This window comes from Leishmania martiniquensis, chromosome 22, assembly GCF_017916325.1.
Source record: "Leishmania martiniquensis isolate LSCM1 chromosome 22, whole genome shotgun sequence".
Classification (NCBI taxonomy): Eukaryota; Euglenozoa; class Kinetoplastea; order Trypanosomatida; family Trypanosomatidae; genus Leishmania; species Leishmania martiniquensis.
The window spans coordinates 429,185-449,906 of record NC_090157.1 but is presented as its reverse complement, the minus strand read 5'-3'; the positions used below and the strand labels follow the sequence as shown (position 1 = coordinate 449,906).

General features: G+C 62.8%; 6 protein-coding genes across 6 annotated transcripts; all 6 read right to left on the bottom strand.

Annotated features, from left to right (window-relative positions):
- Positions 1–274: 274 nt before the first annotated feature.
- Positions 275–3,895, bottom strand: LSCM1_02944 (uncharacterized protein; the record flags this gene model as incomplete). Its single annotated transcript, XM_067320503.1, has 1 exon — positions 275–3,895. One exon carries the CDS (start codon positions 3,893–3,895, stop codon positions 275–277), a length of 3,621 nt encoding a protein of 1,206 aa, XP_067178815.1.
- Positions 3,896–4,725: 830 nt separating this feature from the next.
- On the bottom strand, positions 4,726–6,369 carry LSCM1_02943 (uncharacterized protein; the record flags this gene model as incomplete). The annotated part of the gene is made up of 1 exon (XM_067320502.1): positions 4,726–6,369. One exon carries the CDS (start codon positions 6,367–6,369, stop codon positions 4,726–4,728), a length of 1,644 nt encoding a protein of 547 aa, XP_067178814.1.
- Positions 6,370–8,313: 1,944 nt separating this feature from the next.
- On the bottom strand, positions 8,314–10,113 carry LSCM1_02942 (uncharacterized protein; the record flags this gene model as incomplete). Its single annotated transcript, XM_067320501.1, has 1 exon — positions 8,314–10,113. One exon carries the CDS (start codon positions 10,111–10,113, stop codon positions 8,314–8,316), a length of 1,800 nt encoding a protein of 599 aa, XP_067178813.1.
- Positions 10,114–11,714: 1,601 nt separating this feature from the next.
- LSCM1_02941 (uncharacterized protein) lies at positions 11,715–15,374 on the bottom strand (the record flags this gene model as incomplete). The annotated part of the gene is made up of 1 exon (XM_067320500.1): positions 11,715–15,374. One exon carries the CDS (start codon positions 15,372–15,374, stop codon positions 11,715–11,717), a length of 3,660 nt encoding a protein of 1,219 aa, XP_067178812.1.
- A 1,137-nt stretch (positions 15,375–16,511) lies between these two features.
- LSCM1_02940 (uncharacterized protein) lies at positions 16,512–19,217 on the bottom strand (the record flags this gene model as incomplete). The annotated part of the gene is made up of 1 exon (XM_067320499.1): positions 16,512–19,217. The coding sequence occupies one exon, from the start codon at positions 19,215–19,217 to the stop codon at positions 16,512–16,514; it is 2,706 nt and encodes a 901-aa protein (XP_067178811.1).
- Positions 19,218–20,464: 1,247 nt separating this feature from the next.
- Positions 20,465–20,653, bottom strand: LSCM1_02939 (uncharacterized protein; the record flags this gene model as incomplete). Its single annotated transcript, XM_067320498.1, has 1 exon — positions 20,465–20,653. One exon carries the CDS (start codon positions 20,651–20,653, stop codon positions 20,465–20,467), a length of 189 nt encoding a protein of 62 aa, XP_067178810.1.
- Positions 20,654–20,722: the final 69 nt, after the last annotated feature.

Sequence of the window (20,722 nt, the reverse complement as noted above, 5' to 3'; positions counted from 1 at the left end):
GAGCAATCCCGGCGCGGGCGCGCGAAGAGAACCGACAAGGAAACATAAGTGGCGCGTTTGTGGGGAGAGGGGGTGGACGGGGCGGCTGAGGGGGGCCGAAAGGTCTCCGCTTTTTTTTTTTCGCTCTCCGCACAAGTGAGCGGCGATGGAGAAGAGCAAAGCGGGGCAGAGGAGTGAGCCACCGAACCACAACGGCCTCATTGCACGAGTGGCAAGGCAGCACTGCCGCGGCTATCCGCGTGCTCCGTTCCCCCTCTTCCTCTCCTCCTCCTCCCTACACTGCCGATGGCGCTGAGGCGTCCCAGAGAGCACTGTAGACGGCCCTCGGCTTCACAACTGTCTGCGGCGGCGGCGGCGGTACCCAAGCCGACGACCCGAGCTCTGCTGCCACAGCGTCGATATGTTGCCTGTCTCCATCGGACAAGAGCTGATAGGCTGATGTGTGCCGCACCGTGACAAAGCCCGAAACGGCCGTCAGAAGCGCGATTTCTTCCAGCAGTGATGCCTCGTACTTGCGCGCCAGATAGTAGAGGGAGCAACATGTCTGGTAGCTCACCTCCTCCCGGGCCACAATGGCCTCGCAGAGCGCCTGCAGCGGTGTGAGGCCGAGCTGGTGCGCGCCGATCATGACCTCCAGCGCGGTCTCGGACGGCACCTGAAGCTGCTGAGTGTAGAGGTAGCGCAGGATGGGCTGCACAGCCGGCAGCGGCAAGGGCACAGGCCCTATCAGGACAGTCCTCTTCGAAGAGCTCGTAAGGAGTGCAAGCGGCGAGGCGGCGGCCGTCGTGCTGACTTGCGCCGCAAGGGTGCCGACATGGTTGCATGATGTCCCAACGCCCGCAGGCCCGCCGCTTACGGCCCGATAGAGCGGTCGCAGCAGCTCTGTGAAGAGATCGCTGGCAGCCAGTAGAATGCAGGCATGCAGGACGTGTGCCGACTGCTCCTTCGTGTGCGGGTCCACGACTAACATGGTGGTGTTGGCACCGATGGACGGCGATGCTAAAAGTTCAGCCATGTCACTGCGCAGCTGCTCGCAGCTCCGCAGCCGGGCCAGCCGCACCTGCTCTCGATCGCCCGCCAGCAGACCCGCGCAGAGAGCGGCTAGGGGTGTTAACGCGTAGGTCTCACTGGCTGCCTTGATTATCTCCAGCGTTTGTACCAGATGCGCTCGGTACTCAGCCGCAAAGCTGCTCGTACTGACGCTCGCAGCAGGGCGGCCACTGCTCCCCTCAGCGCCGTCGCCGCCGTGCTCGTCCTTCTCCTCCTCCAGCAGCAGGCGATATTTGGCCCTCAGGCCGCCCCAATAGATATAGTCGACAAGGCACTGCAGTGCGTCGGCCGTGAGAGGCTGTGCCAAACCAGGGACGCGCGGCGTCCCGTTTGTGAAGTACACGGGCAGGCCGCCGGCGCCGTCGGCCGAGGCGTTTGCAGACGATGGGGCTACTGCCTTAGCGTTACCGTCGTGCTGCCCCTCAGCAACCTGCACCAATAGTGCGTCCACCTCATCGTCAGCCTTGCCTGACGAGATGCGGTGCTGCTGTTGCCGTTGCGGTAGTCTGACATGGGACGAGGAAGCACCACTTCCGCAGCGGTACAACTCCGAGCGGCAGCCCTCAAGCTGCTGAAGGAGAAGCGGCGCGCGTTGATGTACAATCGCGCGATGCAGACCAGCAATCGGCACATCTTCCCCAGCCTTCACCAGCAGCTGCTGCTGCTGGTGCAGCAGCCCACTGTCCTCTCCGGCTGCGGGGGCAGACCACGGCGCTGGCAGCTGTGCAATAGCAGACGCCACATTTGCACTGCCGTATGTGCCAGCATACGCATAGCAGTCAAACGGTGTGCCCCGGTGCTGCTCGCGCAGCTGCTGCAGCTTCAGTCGGAGCTGTTGCGCTCCTCCGTCGCCGACGCTGCCGGCCCCCGCTGCCTGGTCGTTCTCCGAGACGTAGCCATCGGCAGCGAGGAAGCGCACCATAGAGTTTGTTGGCGGCTCCGCGCCACACACGCCACCGAACACGTAGACGAAGCCACCTGTCAGCGCAGCGGAAAAGCCCTTCCTCTGCGGCTGCACTATGGATGCGTTGCCCATTGCCACCGGTATCCAACACGGCGAACTGACCGCAACGCCCACCAGAGGCAGCACAACAGCAAAGTGCGTGAACTTGCCAGTGATGCGCTCGTGCAGCGTGCCACCGCTGCTGCAGCCGCCGACGAGCAGCAGCGCCTCACTGCACACGAACATGGCGTGCTTCTCACGTGGAACGGCATCGGCGGTGCCGCCGCGGTGTATGCAGTGCCACTCGCCCGTGTTCAGCTGTACCGACCACGTGTCGGTGAGCACCTCTGACGCGCCTGCGCCGCCATTGATGTACATGGTGTTCCCCTTGATGCACGCCGCGTGGTAGGCGCGTGTGGCAGGGCGGGCGCGCAGCACCTCCTGATTCTCCACGTCCGCTTGTTCGGTCGTCTTAGCGGGGCTTCGTGCTGCCGCCTCCTGCGCAGCAGACGAAGTACGGCGCTCCTTAGCTGCCCGCACCCGCCGTCGCCACCGGAAGGTGTTGAGCGAGAAGACGTACACTTCCGAGCCGCTTGCGAGCGTCGCGGACGCCGTGGTCCCGATGCCGGAGCCGCGCCGTGAGTGGTGGCGCCACTCGCTTGTCGTCTTGCCTCCGTACAGGTATAGGCGATCCTCCTGCGACACGATTGTGTGCCCAAAGCGCGGCCCGGGCTCGTTGCGATTCTCCGCGGACCCGTCCCGCTGCCCGTCCCACACACAGCGCCAGTGGTGTGTGTGCATATCGTAAAGGTGCACGTCATTCAGTACTGCACCGCTATTCTGCGCGACACCGCCGCTAACGACGAGGTACCGGCCATCGTAGGCGCAGGCGGCGTGACTGTGGCGCGCCGCCGGGGACTCTGACAAGGTATAGAGGGGCTCCCACGAAATGGTGGTTGTGCTGAAGGCCATCAGCGACGCCGTCTCCTCGCCGTGCAGATCAAGGCCGCCGAAGAGGAGCATTGTGTCTGGCGTGACAGGAGTGAGGGTGTGGCCTAACCTCGCGGTTGGTGTCATGCCGACTGGGCGGAGATAGCGTGCACACATGAGTGGCAGAAAGTTCACCTCGCGCGGCGCCTCAGACGTCGAAGGTGTCGCCGTGGCGGCGGCGGCTGACGCGTCGTTAGGCGTGGGCCGCAAAAGCCTATCAGCGAGAAGGGACGAGGGAGCCGGCCCACCCAGACTCCCCCCAGCCTCCGCGATGCCGCTGTGGCTGGCCCTTGCTCCACGAGCTCCAAGGCTGGGCAGTGGAGGCAGAGGTGGCTGGGGTGCTAGCGACGACTGCGGCACCCCAGAGCCCTCAGCGGCGCTGCCCGGGCATTGAGAGACCGGCAGAGGCGTCTGCTGCGCGGCCATTGAGAGCGATGATGGCGAGGGGCCCATACGAAGCGTGCGGTTGCCCCCACCCAGCGGTGCCAGCCGCACGCCAAGCGGTGTGGCAGACAGGTGCTGCGAGCTGAGCTGCGCATCCTCGAGCCCTGCATCCGCCAGATCGTACGTAGAGAAGCCGGTAGGTGCTGGCGATCCCGATGCGACTTCGGGGCGGCCCGCGGTACTGGCACGATGGGGAGGTGCCGTGCTATCACTTGCGCCCCCCTTCTGGCTTAAGGCGCGGTGACGGAGCCAGGGTGCTGCATGCGCGCTGCGCCGCTGATCACCGAGCACACTTGTCCCGCCAACACCACTGCGAGGCGCGGAGGTCTCCCTGTGCTGGTGCACGTTTGCGGTGTCGTTGGCACCTGTGACAGAGCTGCCGGTATCCTGCAGCTCCGCCAAGAGAGCCGCGATGTCGCCCGCATCGACCGTGCCATCCAACACGTTCGGGTACGTGTTCGTCTGCATCCTTGTCGTCGTCATGTATGGCTGGTGGCGGTTGACAGCCTTGGCGTATGACGCCCTCTCAATGTGTTTGTGTCTGAGTGGTCCTTTCGGAGACGTATGCGTGATGCACGTCACAGTCGACAACGGTTAGGTAGAGGCCGTCGATGCTGCAGCAACAGCCGCAGAGAGGAGAAATGAATGCATATAAGCCGCTTACAGGCAGATGGCGAAGAGAGGAAAGAGGTGAGAGGGGAGGAGCGCTCAGGCCCGGCAACGCAGCAGCGAGAGGCACCTGCGCGCTTATCCACATGCACGGGCGCATGCGGGACAGAGGAGGATAGTGCGGTGGGCTGCTAGCAGCCGCAAAAGCTTTGGCGGAGCCTCCTCGGTAAGCGCCTCTGCTCTCGCTCGTGAAGTGCGGCGTGCGCGTCAGAGCTGATGTGGTGTGAGACGGCTGGATGCGCGAGGACGCCTCTGAGTGGCGACATGACAGGGGGTCCGACAGCGTTTGTCTCGCTCGCACCCGCACGACCTTCGCAGCACCAAGAGCGCATATACACATGGAGGAGGCATGCGCGCGCGTGTGTGTGTGGGTGTGCGTGGGTGGATGTGGAGGAGAGAGACCACCGTGGGGTGCACGCTGCGGGACAACAGTGAAGATACCCTCGGTGAAACATCGCAGAAGGGGGTTTACAGAACGGTGGGGTAGGGTGGGGGTGGAGGGTCGACGCAGGTGCCACAGCGCGAGCGCCAGAGTAGCCTCTGGCGCCTAAACGTGGTCATTACCTTCCCTTCTGGTGGCGATCAGCAACTCTTCTGCACCGCCTGCCCTTCCTATGCCTTGGCCGCCTCTACTGTGCCTTCTTTGCCTTCGGGGATGGTGAGGTGGGGACAGCACTTGCGACGGCGATGCTGCGGAGCGCCCGCACTCCGGCCGACGTTGTCACTGCTGCATCCGCTGATTCGCTCGTGCTCTTCGACATGGGGCTTGCATATTCGGTGGCGGGTCGGCCAGTGGTCGGCACAGTCCCTCTGCACGAAGACGAAGTCGCGTTCGATTCAAGGCCATGCGGCGCCGCGCGCTTCTGCGCATGCTGCTCATAGCTACCATTGCCAGCGCCCTTCGCTGTAGTCGGCCTCCTCGACAACGAGGCTTCTTGGACGTTGGTGTAGCCATCGAGAAGGACCCCGGTGAAGACGGCGCCGAGTGAGACCCACTGCCCGCTTTGGAGCTGGTGCCCGTGTACTACAATAGATAGGATGACACTACCACCCTTGCGCAGCAGCGTCATTGCGGTGAGCGTCAGTGTCCCGAAGATGGTGATGGTGTGAAAGATAAACAGCTGCCCAAGCGCGCTCAGGAGACTGATGAGAAGCACATCATGGCGCGCCTCCGGGCAGTGCATGAGGAAGGCGAGAAAGTGGGAGAGGTCGTGGAAGGGGACCGCAGACGCGGCCGATTTTGCCCCAGCGCGCTCCGGCCACACCCCTGGCGCGCGACCAAACACGCTGCTCAACATGGGGAAGCTGCGCACCGCGGTGGCCGCGGCGTGGTGCGAGAATGACGCGAGCCACAGCCACGGCTGCTCCCCGAACTCCAGCGTGAAAAGCAGCAGAAGGGCACACACGACCGAGACAAAGTTCGTACGCAGCATGAGTGACACCCCACTCCATCGGTATCGCTTGACAAGGATATCCTGAGTCGAGTTGGTGTAGCCGTCCATGAGCAGGTTGAGCAGGACCAGCGTAATACCGAGAAGAGAGGAGGACGCTGCACCCTTTGTGCTCGAGCCGGTGCTGCCACTGCTGCCACCAGGACTGTCGGCAGCGGCAGACGCTTTCGCGGCGCTCGCGATGCGGTTCTCCAGTAAAAAGAAGCCAATGACGCCGCCGGTGATGAGGAGGCACGACGCGACCTTCTTCGGTGGATAGCGGATGCGGTACCACACGAAGCCGACAAGCATAACGGGAAGCATCTTGCCCATCTTTGCGGTCAGCGCGACAGGGTAGGAGAGGCGGCGCATGGCGGCGTGGCCAAGCGAAGTGCCGAGGATGTTGGAGAAGCCCATGGCCAGCATCTCCGGCACGTCTCGCCGACTCAACGCGGTGCTCTCACGCTGATCTGGCGCTGTTGGCACTTTAGCCGTAAAGCCTCCCCGGCGGCCGTGCTGCGGCTTGTGGCACCGCATCCAACGACGCAGAAGAGTGTCTGCCCCCAGCAGCATGGCGCTCACGATGACACCTGCCAGCGTTTGGGTGAGAGCGAGGCCGTACACCGTCGACAGGTGCACGGGGTTCGGCTTGCCGGGCGGGGCGTTCAACTTTGCCGCTGCCACCGCCGCGGCGCGACGTGCGTCGTTATGCGCCGCGGCCATCGCCGCCATCGAAGAGGCGAAGGCGCTCTCTTCGATGAAGTATGGCTTTGTGATGGCGCGCTCCTGCTTGACGGACCACCAGCCGAAGCAGACGTTGATGCCAATCACGCACAGCACCATTTGCGCAAGCAAACGTATCTTTGAAGGGGCGTCAAGCGCAGTGGAAGCGACACCCGACCGCGGCTCGCGGCCACGTCTGCAGTTCTCCCCTGACCCCATCAGCGAGCGGACAGGAGAGTAGAGGCAAAGTCGGCACCTCGAGGCGCAGCAGGGCAGGGCAGGGGAGGGGAGGGGAAGGGCCGCTGGCCACGACGCGTTCAGGAAGGGGGGCGACAATCGTGCCTGCTGAGCAATCACCTTCGCACCCAGACTGAGAGATACGCACAGATAAAGCCCTTCCCGAGCAACAGCGACAAAAAACACCCGTCACGGTGGGCGCTGTGATTCGACTCGAACAGGCGTTTGAGAGGAAGCGGCAGGTCAGCTTCCTACGCAGCGATGACGGGTGTCACGTCGAGAGCGAGGGACCGGGAAGGGACAGAAAGGGAGAGAGGATGAGGAAGGTTGCTCGTCTGCGATGGTGTATGGCGTGTTACTACCCTCACACGCGCAGATACTTTATAGGAGTGGGACGTCGGCGGCGGGGTAGTGGTGGTGGCGGGGAGTCAGTGAGTGCGGGTTCGACGACAGACGCGAAGCATATGTGATGATGCGTTTTCGTCTGCGCGCGCGTGCAGGTTTGCGTGGGGCGGGCTCTCTTTGCTCGACGCCAGGAAACGAAAAAGAAAAATGTATGGGGCGGTGACATCAGCACAGGCGCCACGCGTTGCGGCACACATCCGTTCGTGTGTGCGTATGTGTTTGGGGAGGAGGAGGAGGAGGAGGAGGGGTGAGTGAGTAATGGAGTCTGTCAGGATTTGGGAGAATAGCCGAGGGAAATGTGGCCTCCATTCTAACACCGTGCGCGTGTGTGTGTGTGTGTGTGAGGGCAGCGACGCGCCATCCTTGCCGCAGCCCATGAGCTGAAGCACGCTTCTTCCAAAGAAGGGCTAGGGAAGGGAGAGGCGGCTTCCACGATGCTCTTTTCGTCGTGCGCGGGTGCGCGATTGGCAACGAGTGCTCCATCCTCTCGGACGCGCGCGCACAGATGCACAGGCCCCGCTTCTTCCTTGGAAACACATACCATTCCATACTTCCGCGACCCATTCCGTGAGCAGGACGGTCCGCGGTCTCCGTTGACCACGACGAAGTCTGCAAGGCTACCGCGCACCTCGGTGCTGGGTGTACCCACGCGAGATACAGACACGCCCCTCGCGGCGAGTGGAGGAAACGTGGCGGGGACCCGCGGCACAGAAGATGATACCAACTTAGTCTATCGCGTTTTCGAAGACGGGTGACAGCGGGTGAGTGCTGCTTTCGACAATGAGGCTGTTCTCTATGCGGTGGAGGAGAGACCGAAGGGGCGGTAGGACGGCTCACTTCAATGGCCGGGGGAATGCGAACAGAAACTTGCACCCTCAAAAAAAACACCTTCTCATCGCGGGCGGCAGTGCGCACCAATGGGCGGGGTGCAATGCATACAAAAACTGAGCCACACATTCATGTTGCACACCCCTCTCCCCTTCTCGCCATCCACTCCCCCCCTCTCCTATCCTCGCGCGCATGACCAGCTGCATAGACCCCCGGATGCGCATGGCGCAGCGAGACCGGGGGGTCGTGGGCGCGTAGAGGCAGCCGCTCGCACCACCCTGAGCAAACCCTAAAGGTGGAAAGGAAAAGGGCTAGTGCACACAATCGAAGAAGAGCGAAACCGATCGCCCTGCGCGTGACTGCGTGCGTGTGTCGGGGTGGGAAAGCAGAGAGAGAGAGGGGGTGGTGGTGGTGGTGGTGGGGAAGGCGATGAGGGGCACCTGCTTCGCTGCTGCTCCAGGCAAGCCGCTATGCACGCATAGCGCTTCCTTAATCATCCTCTCCTTCCTCCGATCGGCTTCGCCATGAAGGACAGGAGGGGTGGGTGGTTGGGAGGGGCAGGGAGGTGGTGCGCATTTTTGTGTACGCCTGCCTCTAAAAGCTTACCTCAATGCCGAACTTCGCTTCCTCTCCACGTGCCACGTGCACCCCCAGCGTGGCCGTCACCGTCTCATAGAAGAGCGACGTAATACCTACCGCGAGTCGGCCTGCGTTGTTGTACCCCAGCCTGAGCATAGTTGGCATGCTCGGCATCCATGGTGTCAGGTCCAGCACCGCCGCCGCCTCCAGGTCGACCTCACCATTGTGTAGTATTGATGCCGCGCTTACGCGCAGCTGATCGCGGTTAAAGCCGACGCTAATGCCAGCCAGCGTGGGAAGCTGGCGCCAGTCATACGACGAGGCGATACGAGAAGCGCTCGTGCTGGAGTCGTATCCGCTCCCCATGTCCAGCTGCGAAGCAGAGAGGTTTGCTGCGCCACGGCGCACGAGGGTATGGCTGGCTAGCGTTTGCACGAGCAAGAGACGCACCGTGATCGATGGGATGGCCACGTAGAGCGGGGTTGCTGCGGTGCCGGCGCTCGAGAAGGCGTCGTCGGAGCCACTGCTGCGGTCGGCACGGTGGCTTGGATACAAAAGGGAGGGCACACACGCGGTGTGGAGCGCCTCACCCGCAGTGGGCGCCAGTGGATTGACCGGGGAAGGGGAAGGGGAAGCGGCGGACGGGGCTCCAGCAGGAGCTGCTGTGACCCACTCTACACCGGGCAGCGGCATCGTCACGGACGACGCGCGGTCATTCTGCAGTGAGATGCCGACGAGGGTGTCTCCAGTCGAGAGAGGGATCTGCATGCCGCACGTCAGTGCCCAGGGCGCTGATGGCAACATGACAACCGGCGTGCCGTCCAGCGCACGCCTCGCCACCCTCGGTGCACCCGCGCTGCTGCTGCTGCCGCCGAAAGGCACGCAGACGGCAGCATCGACTATGTACTGGTACCAGCGTCCCGTGCCATCGCCAGAGCCACCGTTGGAAGCCAAGAGGTCGTCGTCGGAGAGCGAGCCGGAGTTCATGGGCGACTTGGCGGCTGTAGAGGTCTCGGAAGACAGGGTGCGGTTCACTCGCAAGGCAGCAGGCCCCGCTCGGGCTCCGATGCTCTGTCGATTGGCGGACCAGTTTGGGAGGGAGAAGTCAAGCTCGAGCTGCCCCCATGATGCCGGTGCGCTGGCCGTGGTGGTGCCGGTGCTTGCGGCCCCGCTCGCAGATATCGTGAGAGGCCTGGTGAAGTCCGTAAAGCGCAGCTGCGACGAAGCTGGTTTCATGTCGGGGTGCGTGGCTGCCACCGCCGATGGTATAGCGGCGGCGTTCGCTGCTTCTTCAATGGCGCCCTCCGCGCGGCGCTGTTCGGCGGCTCCGCTGGCCGGCCCTATCACAGGAGGCCCCACTGACAGCGCAGACACACAAGCCGCCGCCCTCTCGGCAGACGTTGAGGAATCCGTTTGCCGCGACGCGGATGACCACACAGGCATGGCGATACGCACGGCCGCCTCCATCTGCATGTGGCCGGTTGTGGAGAACGTCATCGAGCCGGCGTGTGGGTCGCGCATCTGGACGGTGAAGTCCCCGCTTTCCTCGACGATGACAGAAGACGAGGACGCGATATGCGACGCCGGGCCGATCGGGGTACCGACAAAGGTGTTGACCGCTGCTGTACCACGGCTATCGCAGCCGCAACTGCTGCGTCCTATTGGCCTACCTGGAGCCGGCGTCTGGCGCGAGACCACGATGCGCTGCTGGTCAGCAGCGGCATAGGGGGCGAAGTCAGCAAACGCGTTGCTAATGCACTCCTCAATGTGCAGCCCGCGAAAGCCGCTCTGCCAGTATTCCGATAAGGATGGCATTGTCTGCAGGCGATGGCGCTAACGCCGCAGACTTCTGCCTGTGCTGCCGATTATAATGCCAGCGGCGCCTCTTTCGGACCGACTGCTATGACTGCAGCCGTCTTGAATGCTCTATGGATGTATGCGTGCGTGGACAGCGGTGGAAAGGGTGTCCCTGCTGGCGAAAGGCAGGCTCTATACCGTGGCGAATGCGATCGGCTACGCGAGGTGAAGGGAGTGGGAAGGGAAAGGGGAAACTGAGGGCGTCTGGCGAATCGCACTCCCACTACCGTTGCCGCTGCCGCTGCAAACGCCACCCAAAAGGCACACGAACACCGGCGTCTCCTCCTCTCTTCCTCCCCTCTCAATTCGCGCCGGTGTCACGTTGCCACCTGTAAATCTGCGACGCGATCGCGTGGGTGGCCCCCCTCCTCCCTCCTCCTCCTCCCCAGTGAGGCGCGCCGCACAACTTCCAGTCTCTCCCCCTCACTCTCTTCGGTTCGCTCCCGCGCATGCGATCTCTTCGCTAGGCCAATAGTGAATGGGAAGCGGCACACACACACACACGAGGCGCCGGAGAGTACAAGTATATATATATATGTATATGTATATTATCAATGCCTGTGTAAGGAGGGGGAGAGGGAGTGGGTGGTGGTGGTGGGATGACTTGTCGATGTGCGTAAGCGGGCATGCGCTTCTCCGCGTCAACTCATGGGAAAGGGAGAGCGAGAGCGAACGCGTGGGCCTCTTGATGGCGCGCACAGATGCACACGCGTCTGTGTGAGGGGAGGCGGGGAAAGGCGGTGCTCGCCGCGCACGAAGGTGCGACTGCGCGTCTGCCAATGTGCAGACATCCGGGAGAGGTGGCCGAAGGGGCGGTGGCGCGTAGGCGAATGGAATAGGAATATCGGCACGCGCGCTTGGGCGACCAGAAGCTGAGCGTCACTGACGGTACACTCGATGAAACCTTCGGTGGCGACCCGCACTCGGTCTGCTCGCCCCGCCCACCTCCCCTCTCCCCACCCTATCCCTCTGGTAGGCTCCCATGCGTCCCTTTTGTCCCGACCGCAAGGGAAGCGACTGCTTCTGAGACATCTCCTCGAGTGTTTTTCATATCCTCTTGTGATGGCAGCGAAGACGCACGGAGGACGTGAGTACCCCCCCCCCAACGCTTCCGCTCTGCACCTCTGCGTGCCGGTCAGCGGTAACACCGGTGGGATGTCTGTCTGTGCATGCGCCCAAGATAGCACACAGATGAGGACACGCCGCAGCTGCGTGTACACGAAGGGCGTGTACGATAGGGAGCAGAGGGGAGAGTAGAGACCAAGACGGGGACGGCGATCCGAGTACGCCCACAAATCCACGTTGACCACTCGTCCCCCTCTCTTCTCTTCTCACCCAATGAAGCCGGAGAGGCGGCCGTGGCGTGCGCGCCCCTCCACCTCCGACGGTAGTGAGCAAGATACACGAAGCACAGCGGAAAAACAGCGCTCTCCTCATGCACAACGCATTGCGCCAAGGCACACAGAGAAGTCACGCGGCTTAAGAACGAAAAGACACACACACACACAGCTCTCCCTCTTCCCGAGCATCCGCCCGAAGAGCGACGCTGGCGCTCTCGGCTATTGGCCCCACGTGGACGTTTGACTCGGGGCTGCGTCCTCCATGTTGTAGCCGCTCAAAGTTGAGCGCGGTGCGAAGCGAGTCAGGCGTTGCTCAGGGTTCGTCTGAGATGCGAAGCGGTCCACTGCCGTCGACGTCTGCTCCTGATCCAACAGCCGAAGCTTCTCGGCGTCCGCGGCTTGAAGCGAGGCAACGTGTCCAGACTCAGCTGTCTCCGCCATCTCGCGCTTTGCCTTATCCAATGCGTACGCGTAGGTGCGGCCGTACTTACCACCAAACTCGTGGCCGTAAACGCCGCACAAAAGCATTGCCTGCGCCTGTTTCTCGAACGCACTCAGTTTTACCATCGACAGCGTGCTGTGCCGCATCTGCGCCACTTGTATCGCTTCCATGGCTGCGTTCAGCGCGTCCTCGACCGTGACGTCTGCCGCGCTGATTGGTGCGCCGTAGTGCAGTGACGCAAGGGCACCGGTTCCGTCCACAGTGCACTCTGCCTGCACCTTCGCGCCGGCCCCAGAGGCGGGCGCCTTTGCGCTGGGGGCTGCGGGCAACACGGCATAGTCCATGCAGCTTGTACCATGGGCGCGCAGAACGGTGCACAGCTCCGTGCCATATCGTGCAACAGCGGGGTAGGCAGCGAATGTCAAGGACGCGCCGCTTGCGCTGTCGGTCCGCACATCTGTCACCTCCAACATAGGGTCGGGCAGCCACCAGTCGCGCTCCTCTGCCATGGCACGCTGTAGCACACGGCGCCGCGCCGCTGCCCACTCATGCTCTGTCGCGCCTGGGTGATAGAGGGACCAGTGCAGACGACACTGCGGCTCAATGGTGCGCTGGGCGTCTGTGATGCCGAGCTCACACTGACTGCGGTGGTACTCCGTGCCCCGCAGCACCGCCGCCACCTCCGCCATCGAGACGTTACCCTGCTTGTCCAGGGATTGGCCCATGGCGAACTCGGCACTGAGTGAGACGTGCAGGCCGGCTTCACGAAGAAAAGCACAGAACGGTATTAACTCACTGCCTGCCATGTCGCCCTCAAGCGGTGCCTCGGCCGGCGCCCCCGCCGCCGCGCCGCCGGGCTGCTGATGCTGCGTGTACTGCATGTAGAGCTGCGGGAGCGCGTCGACAACAGAGAAGGACGCGGAGGCGGCCTCGCTCATGAGCGTCGGGTGCTCGGTCGGGTTCAACTCGCGGTCCACAGCGCGCACGACTACACGGTATTCGCCGTTGGGCAGGCGCCGGCCTGCAGCGTCGACGTACGGGAGAAACACCTCTGTCGATTGCGTCTCGGAGAGCGGCACGTTATCGTCCAACATTACGGCGAAGACCCATTCCTCACTGCTCTCGAGGCACGCCTGCGGCGTCGACGCGGCGCCGGTGCTGGACTGCTGCTGCTGCTCCTGTTCACGGGTGAGTGTAACGTAGAGATGCGTCGCGTACGATGACACCTCCTGCAGGGCCGGCGTTTCAGCGATGAGCGCCTGCACATCAGTCGCCTCCTGCTGCGCCTGCGCGCTGGCCCGTTGACACTCGTCGACAGTGCGCCGCCGCCACATCGAGATTTCAAGTCTTCCCGCCTGCCGCAGCTGATCTCGCTGCGCCGCCTGCTCCGCTGTGAGGGAGCCGTTAGCGAGGCGCAGAAGACGCAGCTTTTCAAGCGCCGGGGATGTCCAGCTGTACGAGACTGTTTGCCGCGAGCCAAGCGGCCACACCTTAAGCGTGTCGCTGGCCGCCTTAGCCTTCAGTGCCTTTTCCTCTCGCAGGACGGAGAGCAAATCAGCCCCAGCCGCAAGCAGCTCAGGCGCCGGTGCGGTGACCAGCACAGACGTGACGGGATTCAGCAGGCGCTGATTGTTCGCTTTCGCGGCGCTGTGCCGTGCCCGGCGACGCGCCCCAAAGGAGGCGGCCGCCTGTCGCACTACACGGCCCATGACCCCTTCGGCCTTGGCGAGGTGCGCGGCGCTGAGCAGCAGCGGCTGCTGAGCCGCATGAGCCATTTCAACACCATAGTGAGAGCAGTGCCGCGCCAGAGAGCGACGAAAGCTATACGGCGACGCGTAGTCCAGCTGACTACTCAAAGGCTTTGTGGCGTAGTATAACTGTGCTGTAGCCGCTACTTCCTGCATGGAGGCGGCGTAATGAAATAGCAGCTGCCGGCTCGCTGTGTGGGTGTGCTGCACGAGTGATGCAGCGCCGAACTTGGCATAGTGCATGCGACACCACACGCTGTTGAGGTGCGGCTTCAGTACCGCGGCTCGCAGGTCCAGATGCGCTTTAGCCACACTCTCCTCTAATCCTGCGAGTACATCGGGGAACGACGTTTCGCTGTAGAGGCGACGGCGCGCGGCTGCCGCGACACGGGCGAGGGACTCCGACTCGAGCACGTGCACCGTCTCCAGAGCTTCTCTGCGCTCCGTGTGCATCCAGAAGTCTTGAAGCGAAAAATCGTACGGCGCCCCGTCTGCAGAGCCGCTGCTGGTGAGAGGTCGCTCAAGGATCGCCTGGAGCTTCGCGTGCTCGGCAGCCCACTCGGCCGTGGTGTCGAGGAGGTCCTCCGCATCGTACACGCCTTCCTCTATGCGGCGCTGCTCTTTCTCAACCTCGTTCGCGGCCCACGCCTCCTCCTCGGCTGCTGCTGCTGTGGCGGCGGTCGCACAGTCGCCTGTCCAAATGCTTGGGCACACACCTGCTGCGACCTGGCGCGCGCGGCGCTCGAGCAGGATGGCGTGCACCTGTTTATAGGCAGCCGCGACGTCGGCGAGCAGCTTCGCCTCTGCAGCAGCGTCGGCAGCGTGGAGGCGAAGCTTCTCCTGAAAGAACTTGTGCGCGGCGCTGCAGGCTGGCAGGTAGCGCTCAGCCCACTTCTTCTTGGCCTCCGTGTTCTCGTACACCCATATAGACGGAACAGGAAGGGGGACGCGGGTGACGGTCTGCTGCTGGAAGGCCTCGAAGAACTGCACAAACGCATCCGGCGTCGCTGCACCGCCCCAGAGCAGCTTCTCCAGCTGCAGGTAATTCGTCACCTTCGCTTTCAGATGGCGCTCGCTGAGGTACGAAACTTCGCAGAAAAACGTGTCGGCGTCCCACTTCGTATTGGGGCGATCGGCTTCGTCCAGAAACAGATTCGCCACCGACGAGGACGCACGGCCACCGCCGCTATCGCCCGCACCGTGACCCTTGTCGGCTGTGACGGGCACACCAACGTACTGCTTCGACGTGCGGCGCGACTGGCGCATGCGTCGCAGGTACATCGTTTCGAAGTACGCTGACCACAGCTCCGCGCTCTCCTTGACGTGCGCCGGTGTACCCGTGACCATGTTGGACCCCATGTAGTCCTCCACGTAAGCAAAGGGCGACGAGGACGCTGCCGCGTCCACTGCCCATTTCTTCGCTGACGGAGGGGAGACGGCGGTGTGGACGACTGGGTCATTGCCGAAACGCAGCCAAAGCTCGATGGCGCGCCTCAGCGATGGCACAGGAAGATGCTGAGCCCACAAGGTGCGGCATTCGTCGGCGCTGCGCAGGGCGCCAAAGTGATCGACCGCCGGTTCAGGAGCGTGGATGGGCGTGTAGCTACGGGCCACGGTCCCAATAGCGGTGCAGGCATGGGGAGCTGCTGCTGACACCGCCACGGCGCAGCAAGATCTGGCGCGGTACATGCCACACCCACGCGCAGGGCCCGAGCGTCGAGGGGCACTGTAACGATTGAGTCACCAAGACGACCAACGACGGTGAAGGCGGGGAGGAGAGGGGAGGGGAGCTGCTGCTGCTGCTGCTACTGCTACTACGGGAAGACGGCAGCTTGACACCCAAAGCCAACACAGCCAACTAATGCGGTGTGGCGTCATGACGTGAAAGACAGGCAACGCGTACCATATCAACCAGTAACGTCAGCGAGAGAGCGAAACAGGAGGACAGGGTTCGAAATGAAGGTAAGTGGCGTTTCGGAAAGGGATGCCACCTGAAGCACATGCACGACGGAAGAGTGAGACGCCAGTGATGTCTGCTGTTCATGTTGCGCTCAGGCCCTCACCCACTCTCCTCCCTGCAGTAGAACACCGCTCATTCGAGCCAGGAGGCTGCGAGGTGAGGTACACAGATGCGGCGTAGCGGCCGTTGGCAGCGTCACACGCAGTTTGTCCTTCAAGCCACCGAGCACCGAACGGCTTTGGTGCACGCGCAACTGCGAGGGAGAGGAGAGGGGGGAGGGTGAGGGAATAGGGGAGCGGAATGGCTCAGAGAAGAGGTGCACGCGACGTGCGCTGGGGCACCGCTCGTTGCTCTCGCGCCACCTTCCCCTGCAGCGTCTGCAGTGAGCCCATTAGCACATGCGGCAAAACTGAACCACTCACAGCAAACATTATGAGAACCGCGCAGAACGACAATGAGAAGAAGAGGGAGAGGGGGGGCGAAAAATACGTCAAGAAGGCGCGCAACGACACCGAGACAGGCACACACACACACACACAGGCACGCCATGTGCACTGCACTACATCTGCAGTCACGCAGTCGCGCACGCGTGTGTGTGTGGACCAAACACCAACGCAAAAAAACAACACTGAATCGAATCCCAGCCTTCCTGAACTCGAGAAAATTCGCCGGCACTCCTCTGCCCTTCTCTCCACCCCCACCCCCTTCATCTGCCCATGTCTCTCCCTGTCGCTCAGAGCGGAGACGAAAAAAAAAGAGGAATGGGGATGGGGGAACGGCGCTCATGTTTGGACATGCGTGCCGCATCAGAGCCGCTTCCGGCCGCCCGTCATGCGCCGCGTCTCCCCTCTCCACCTTCCACGCCATCAGAACTCCGCTACTGCGAAAACGTCCAGCATGCTTTCCCGCGCCATGAAGAGAAGGTTGCCGGCATCGTTCGCCAGCAGGCGGGTGCAAAGACCCTTATCGTAGTACCAGTCGAGGGGCTCAAGCGTGTCCAGCGAGACCGTCACGATCCCGCGCGTCGTGGCGATTGCGGCACGATTCTGCTGAATGAGTGTGGCGTCGGCGATGGGGTACGCGAAGCTATGCCGCTTACTGGGCGCCGTCATGCTGCGGATGTCCCACACGGCCATCGCACCGTAAACATCTGTCGTGATGATGCCGTAACCAGCGGTGTGGATCGAAGAGATGGTGGTCTCGTGGTGGGGCACGCCGGTGCAGAGGGCGGTGTTCACGACAGGCGTGTCGTCGCGCGAGCGCGGGTCCCACATTTTCACCGCGGCATCGCGTCCGCCGGAGAGCAGAACGTAGCCGCTTTCCTCCAGCACCGTTAGCGCGGTAATGTAGCCGCTGTGCGCCTTTGGAATCTGGCGCACGACGCTGCCGTTCATGACATCGACGAAGCTGAGCCGGTGAGGGGCACTCGCGTTACCGCTCAAGATACCTGACCCAGGCCCACTACTGGCAGCGGTGGCAGCTGCTCTGACAGCGCTCTCGCCGACGGCAACGATAGAGTTGCGGAACGCTGTGATGGCGGTAAGGGCGATCCCTGGAGGACGCATGACGATTTCGCCCTTGTTCCACCGAACGGAGTTCTCGTTGCATGTAATAACGATGATGGCGCCAGCGTTGCCCGTTCCGTCCCCTCCCGCACCGGCTCCGTCCGCCACATCCACTGCCGCTAACGTACCGGCAGGCGCAGGTGTAGAGGGCAGCCGAACGGCTGATTTCCCACAGTACCTCGAGTACGGCTTGCGCGACTTGAACGGCATGCCGGCAATCGCAAGGTACTGCCCATCCAGACGCTGGCCAGCCATCGCGACGGGGACGCAGTTCATCGGCAAGGGCACGACGCCGCGGGGGCGCACGTGCACCTGGATGGACCCTAACGGATTCTTGGCCGATGGCTGACGATAAGACCCCGGCGGACCCCAAAGAGTGACTGCGCCACTCATGTCGCCCGTCACCACCTCATCGCGAACTCCGAAGTACGCCATGCATGTCACGGGGCTCGGCAGCGAGTTGCCTTTGGAGCGTTCCATCGGCGCTGAGCAGAAAATCGTTGGAGGTATTTCGCGCATCTGGCGAGCGACAAGCGCCACATCCAATTCAAAGCGCGGGTCTGTGGTGTACAACTCGGCGAGACGCCGCGCAAGGCGCGGTCGAGCCTCTAAGGCGGCGCGAAATTCAAGGAGTCTCTGCGACTTGTGTAAGCTGTGCTGGATGATGCGCAGCCCGATATAGATGAGCTCGTCGTGCTGCAGGCACAGCTCGATAGTGTCGAGGAGCCCCTTCAGGCGCACCCAGCCGACGGTAAGCAGTTTCACCAGTACCACCACGTAGTTCTCTGCCTCGTACGGCATGGAGCGGTGCTGGAAGAGCTTCTTGAGGGCAACGCGGAGAACCAGATGGCGCAGCGTAGCCCTTTCTTGGATCCCCAGGTGCAAGGCCGTACCCCAGATGTTGTGGCAGATGAGGGCACTCGCCACCCCCTCCAACAGCCTGCACAGATCGCTCGCCGTCGATTGAGAAATCTTCGCCTTTAGAGCCGCCGCTGCCTTGGGGGCGTCGCCGCTGTCGAGGATGAGCTCATACCAATCGCGCCCGCGGGTCTCGAGATCTATTCCCTCGAACGCATTGCTGCCGTCGGCAGCCTTTATCGACACCAAAACTTGCGTAACGAAGTCCGTCACGTAATCCTCCTCGGAGTCCTCCTCGAAGCCGAACGCGTCGCCGTCGTCTGTGCTCACGCGCTCCTGTGCGGTTGGCAGCGTAAATTGAATTTCCACGTTGGAGTGGGGGCTGATGGCCGCCGACTGTGCCGACGCCCACGTAGCTGTAGTGGCACCAGCAGCAGTCGCGGCAGCCGGCGCAACCGCTGCAGTGGAGGTGGAGACCCCCCCGCCAGTACTCTCGGTGGAGCCTGTCGCCTCGTCAGCCTCCGCGATCAATGACAGCAGGGCCGCCGCAGACGTGGTGAAGGCTTTGAACGTCGGCGACACCAATGCGGCCGCCGACGCTGCGGCGGTCGGTTCGGGCGCTGCCAAGGATGGCGTGACGGTTTGCACAGAAGATGCACCATGCAGTGGGGCCGCTGCTGTCGGTGTGTTGATGCCGCCAGCGAGGGTTCCTGCCGCCACGGCGTTGCCCGCCACACGCGATGGGGCTGGAGGCGGCGGCGGCGCACCGGTGGCCTCTGCGCGTAGAGTAGCGGCGGACCGAGGCGCCGGGACGGCTGGGCCGCTGCTGGGTATGCCCACAGTGGGAGTCCCTGTAGGGCAGCAGGCGTTCAGCATGGAGACTGTTGTCACGTGCTGCTGCTGCTGCTGGGACTGCGGGGGAGGAATCGGGTACGGTAGCATGCCACCGCCGCCGCCCCTTCCGACGACAGCCGCCGTTGTAACACCCGGCGACAGGGCCCCCAACGTTGGTGGATGCATTCCGTCTAGAAGGCCGTTGCTGTTGCTACTGCTCGCATGGTGCTGGTGTAGATGCTGGTGATAGGCCGGAGACAAACCAGCAGCACGCGCACCCGGCGCAGTGGAGAAGGGCGAGTAACTGTTGTTCATGCTAGGCCACCTCTCTGCCTTTTTCTCTCTGTCTCTGTCTCTCTCTCTGAAGCGCACAGGGCTCTGCCGCTTCTTTCACTTCCCTATTGTACCCGACTGCGTTTGCTCAATGTGCGCACGCGTGAAGGGTGACGAAAAAAAAGAAAATAAGGAGCAGCGAAAAAAGCGCCACAGACACCGCCTTCTGACAGCAGCAGCCGCAGCACCAGAACACAGAGGAGAGCACGTGCAAGTGCTGTTCCTACCAAATACGTACGCGTATGCTGATGTGTGTATGTGCTCGCGTTGGGCGGGGTGGCAGAAAAGGGAGAGAGAGAAAGAGAAAGGATATTCAAGAAGAGAGCCGGCGAGACAGACGACGCGGTGAGCTTGAAAGCTCATGTGAAAGCCCGCACAGCATGCAACCGGAGGTGACGCTCTGCACCACTGCGCACCGGCTGCTGCCGAGTTGGCCGTATTACTTTTTCCGACGTTCACATCGATGAAGTGCCTTCTCGGATGGGCGGAGTTCGCCATCAAACGCGTGGGAGCGTTTTCAGTGTGAACGTGTGCGTGTGTGGGAGGGGGAGGGGGGAGTAACAAGCTCAGCGTCGAAAAAGGGAGGGGAGGGGGGTGGGGCGAGCACGACAAGAGAGGCAGAGGTGCGGTCACTGGCAAGGGGCACCAGCACTCAGAGAGGTGAAGAAACACACACACACCAATGGGTGCGCTTCGATTCCTCTGCAAGTGTCTGCGCCTTTTCCTGCTCCGCCCCCCCTTCCCTCCACCCCCCTTCGCTACCCGTCATCAGTCCCTCCCCCCTCTCCTCCGCCTCCTCGCCTCTGAAGAGTACGGGCGGGTGAGGAGGGAGGAAGGGGAAGTCCCGTGCGATATCAACGCGTGAGCATTACCGTAATTACGCAGAGGAGAAAGAGGGAGGGGGAGAGGGGCTTGCTCGCTGAGGGGACCGATTCAACGGAGTCAGTGCGCCGCCTAACCGCAAAGCTGTCCAGCGAAACAGAAGGCCCACACGTGTCCTGAGGCGCATTACCTCCCGACCCCTCTCCTCGGGGGCGCATGCGAGAGAAGAAGCGCCACTTTGGGGGGGACAAGAGATATCGTGTGTAGAGAACGTTGGGTGCAGCTCTGTATCAGCACGCGGCCATTTCGACGACGGAGCGCACATGCGCGCTGCTCCTTCCCTCTTTGGCCCCTCCCCCCCTCCCCCTTCCCTCCTTCCCCTCTCCCCCGCCCTCTTTTCCCCCGTCTTACTCCTCGCGGCGAGCGCGGCGGATGCGAGTGCTGCCCATTGTCGAGCCCTCGGCTTCCGCGGAGGAGGCACCTAAGGCAGCGGCCTCCCGCTCCTTCGCGATTTTGCCGGCGCTACGTGTGAGCAGGAACAAAACAATGAACACGAAGGCGAACATAAACGCCAGCATGTAGTAGTAGGCGTCCATGATGAGGCAGGCGGGAGTGTGGGGAAGGTGTTGGCTGGTGTATGTGTGCGTGTGTGTATGCGTGCCCCA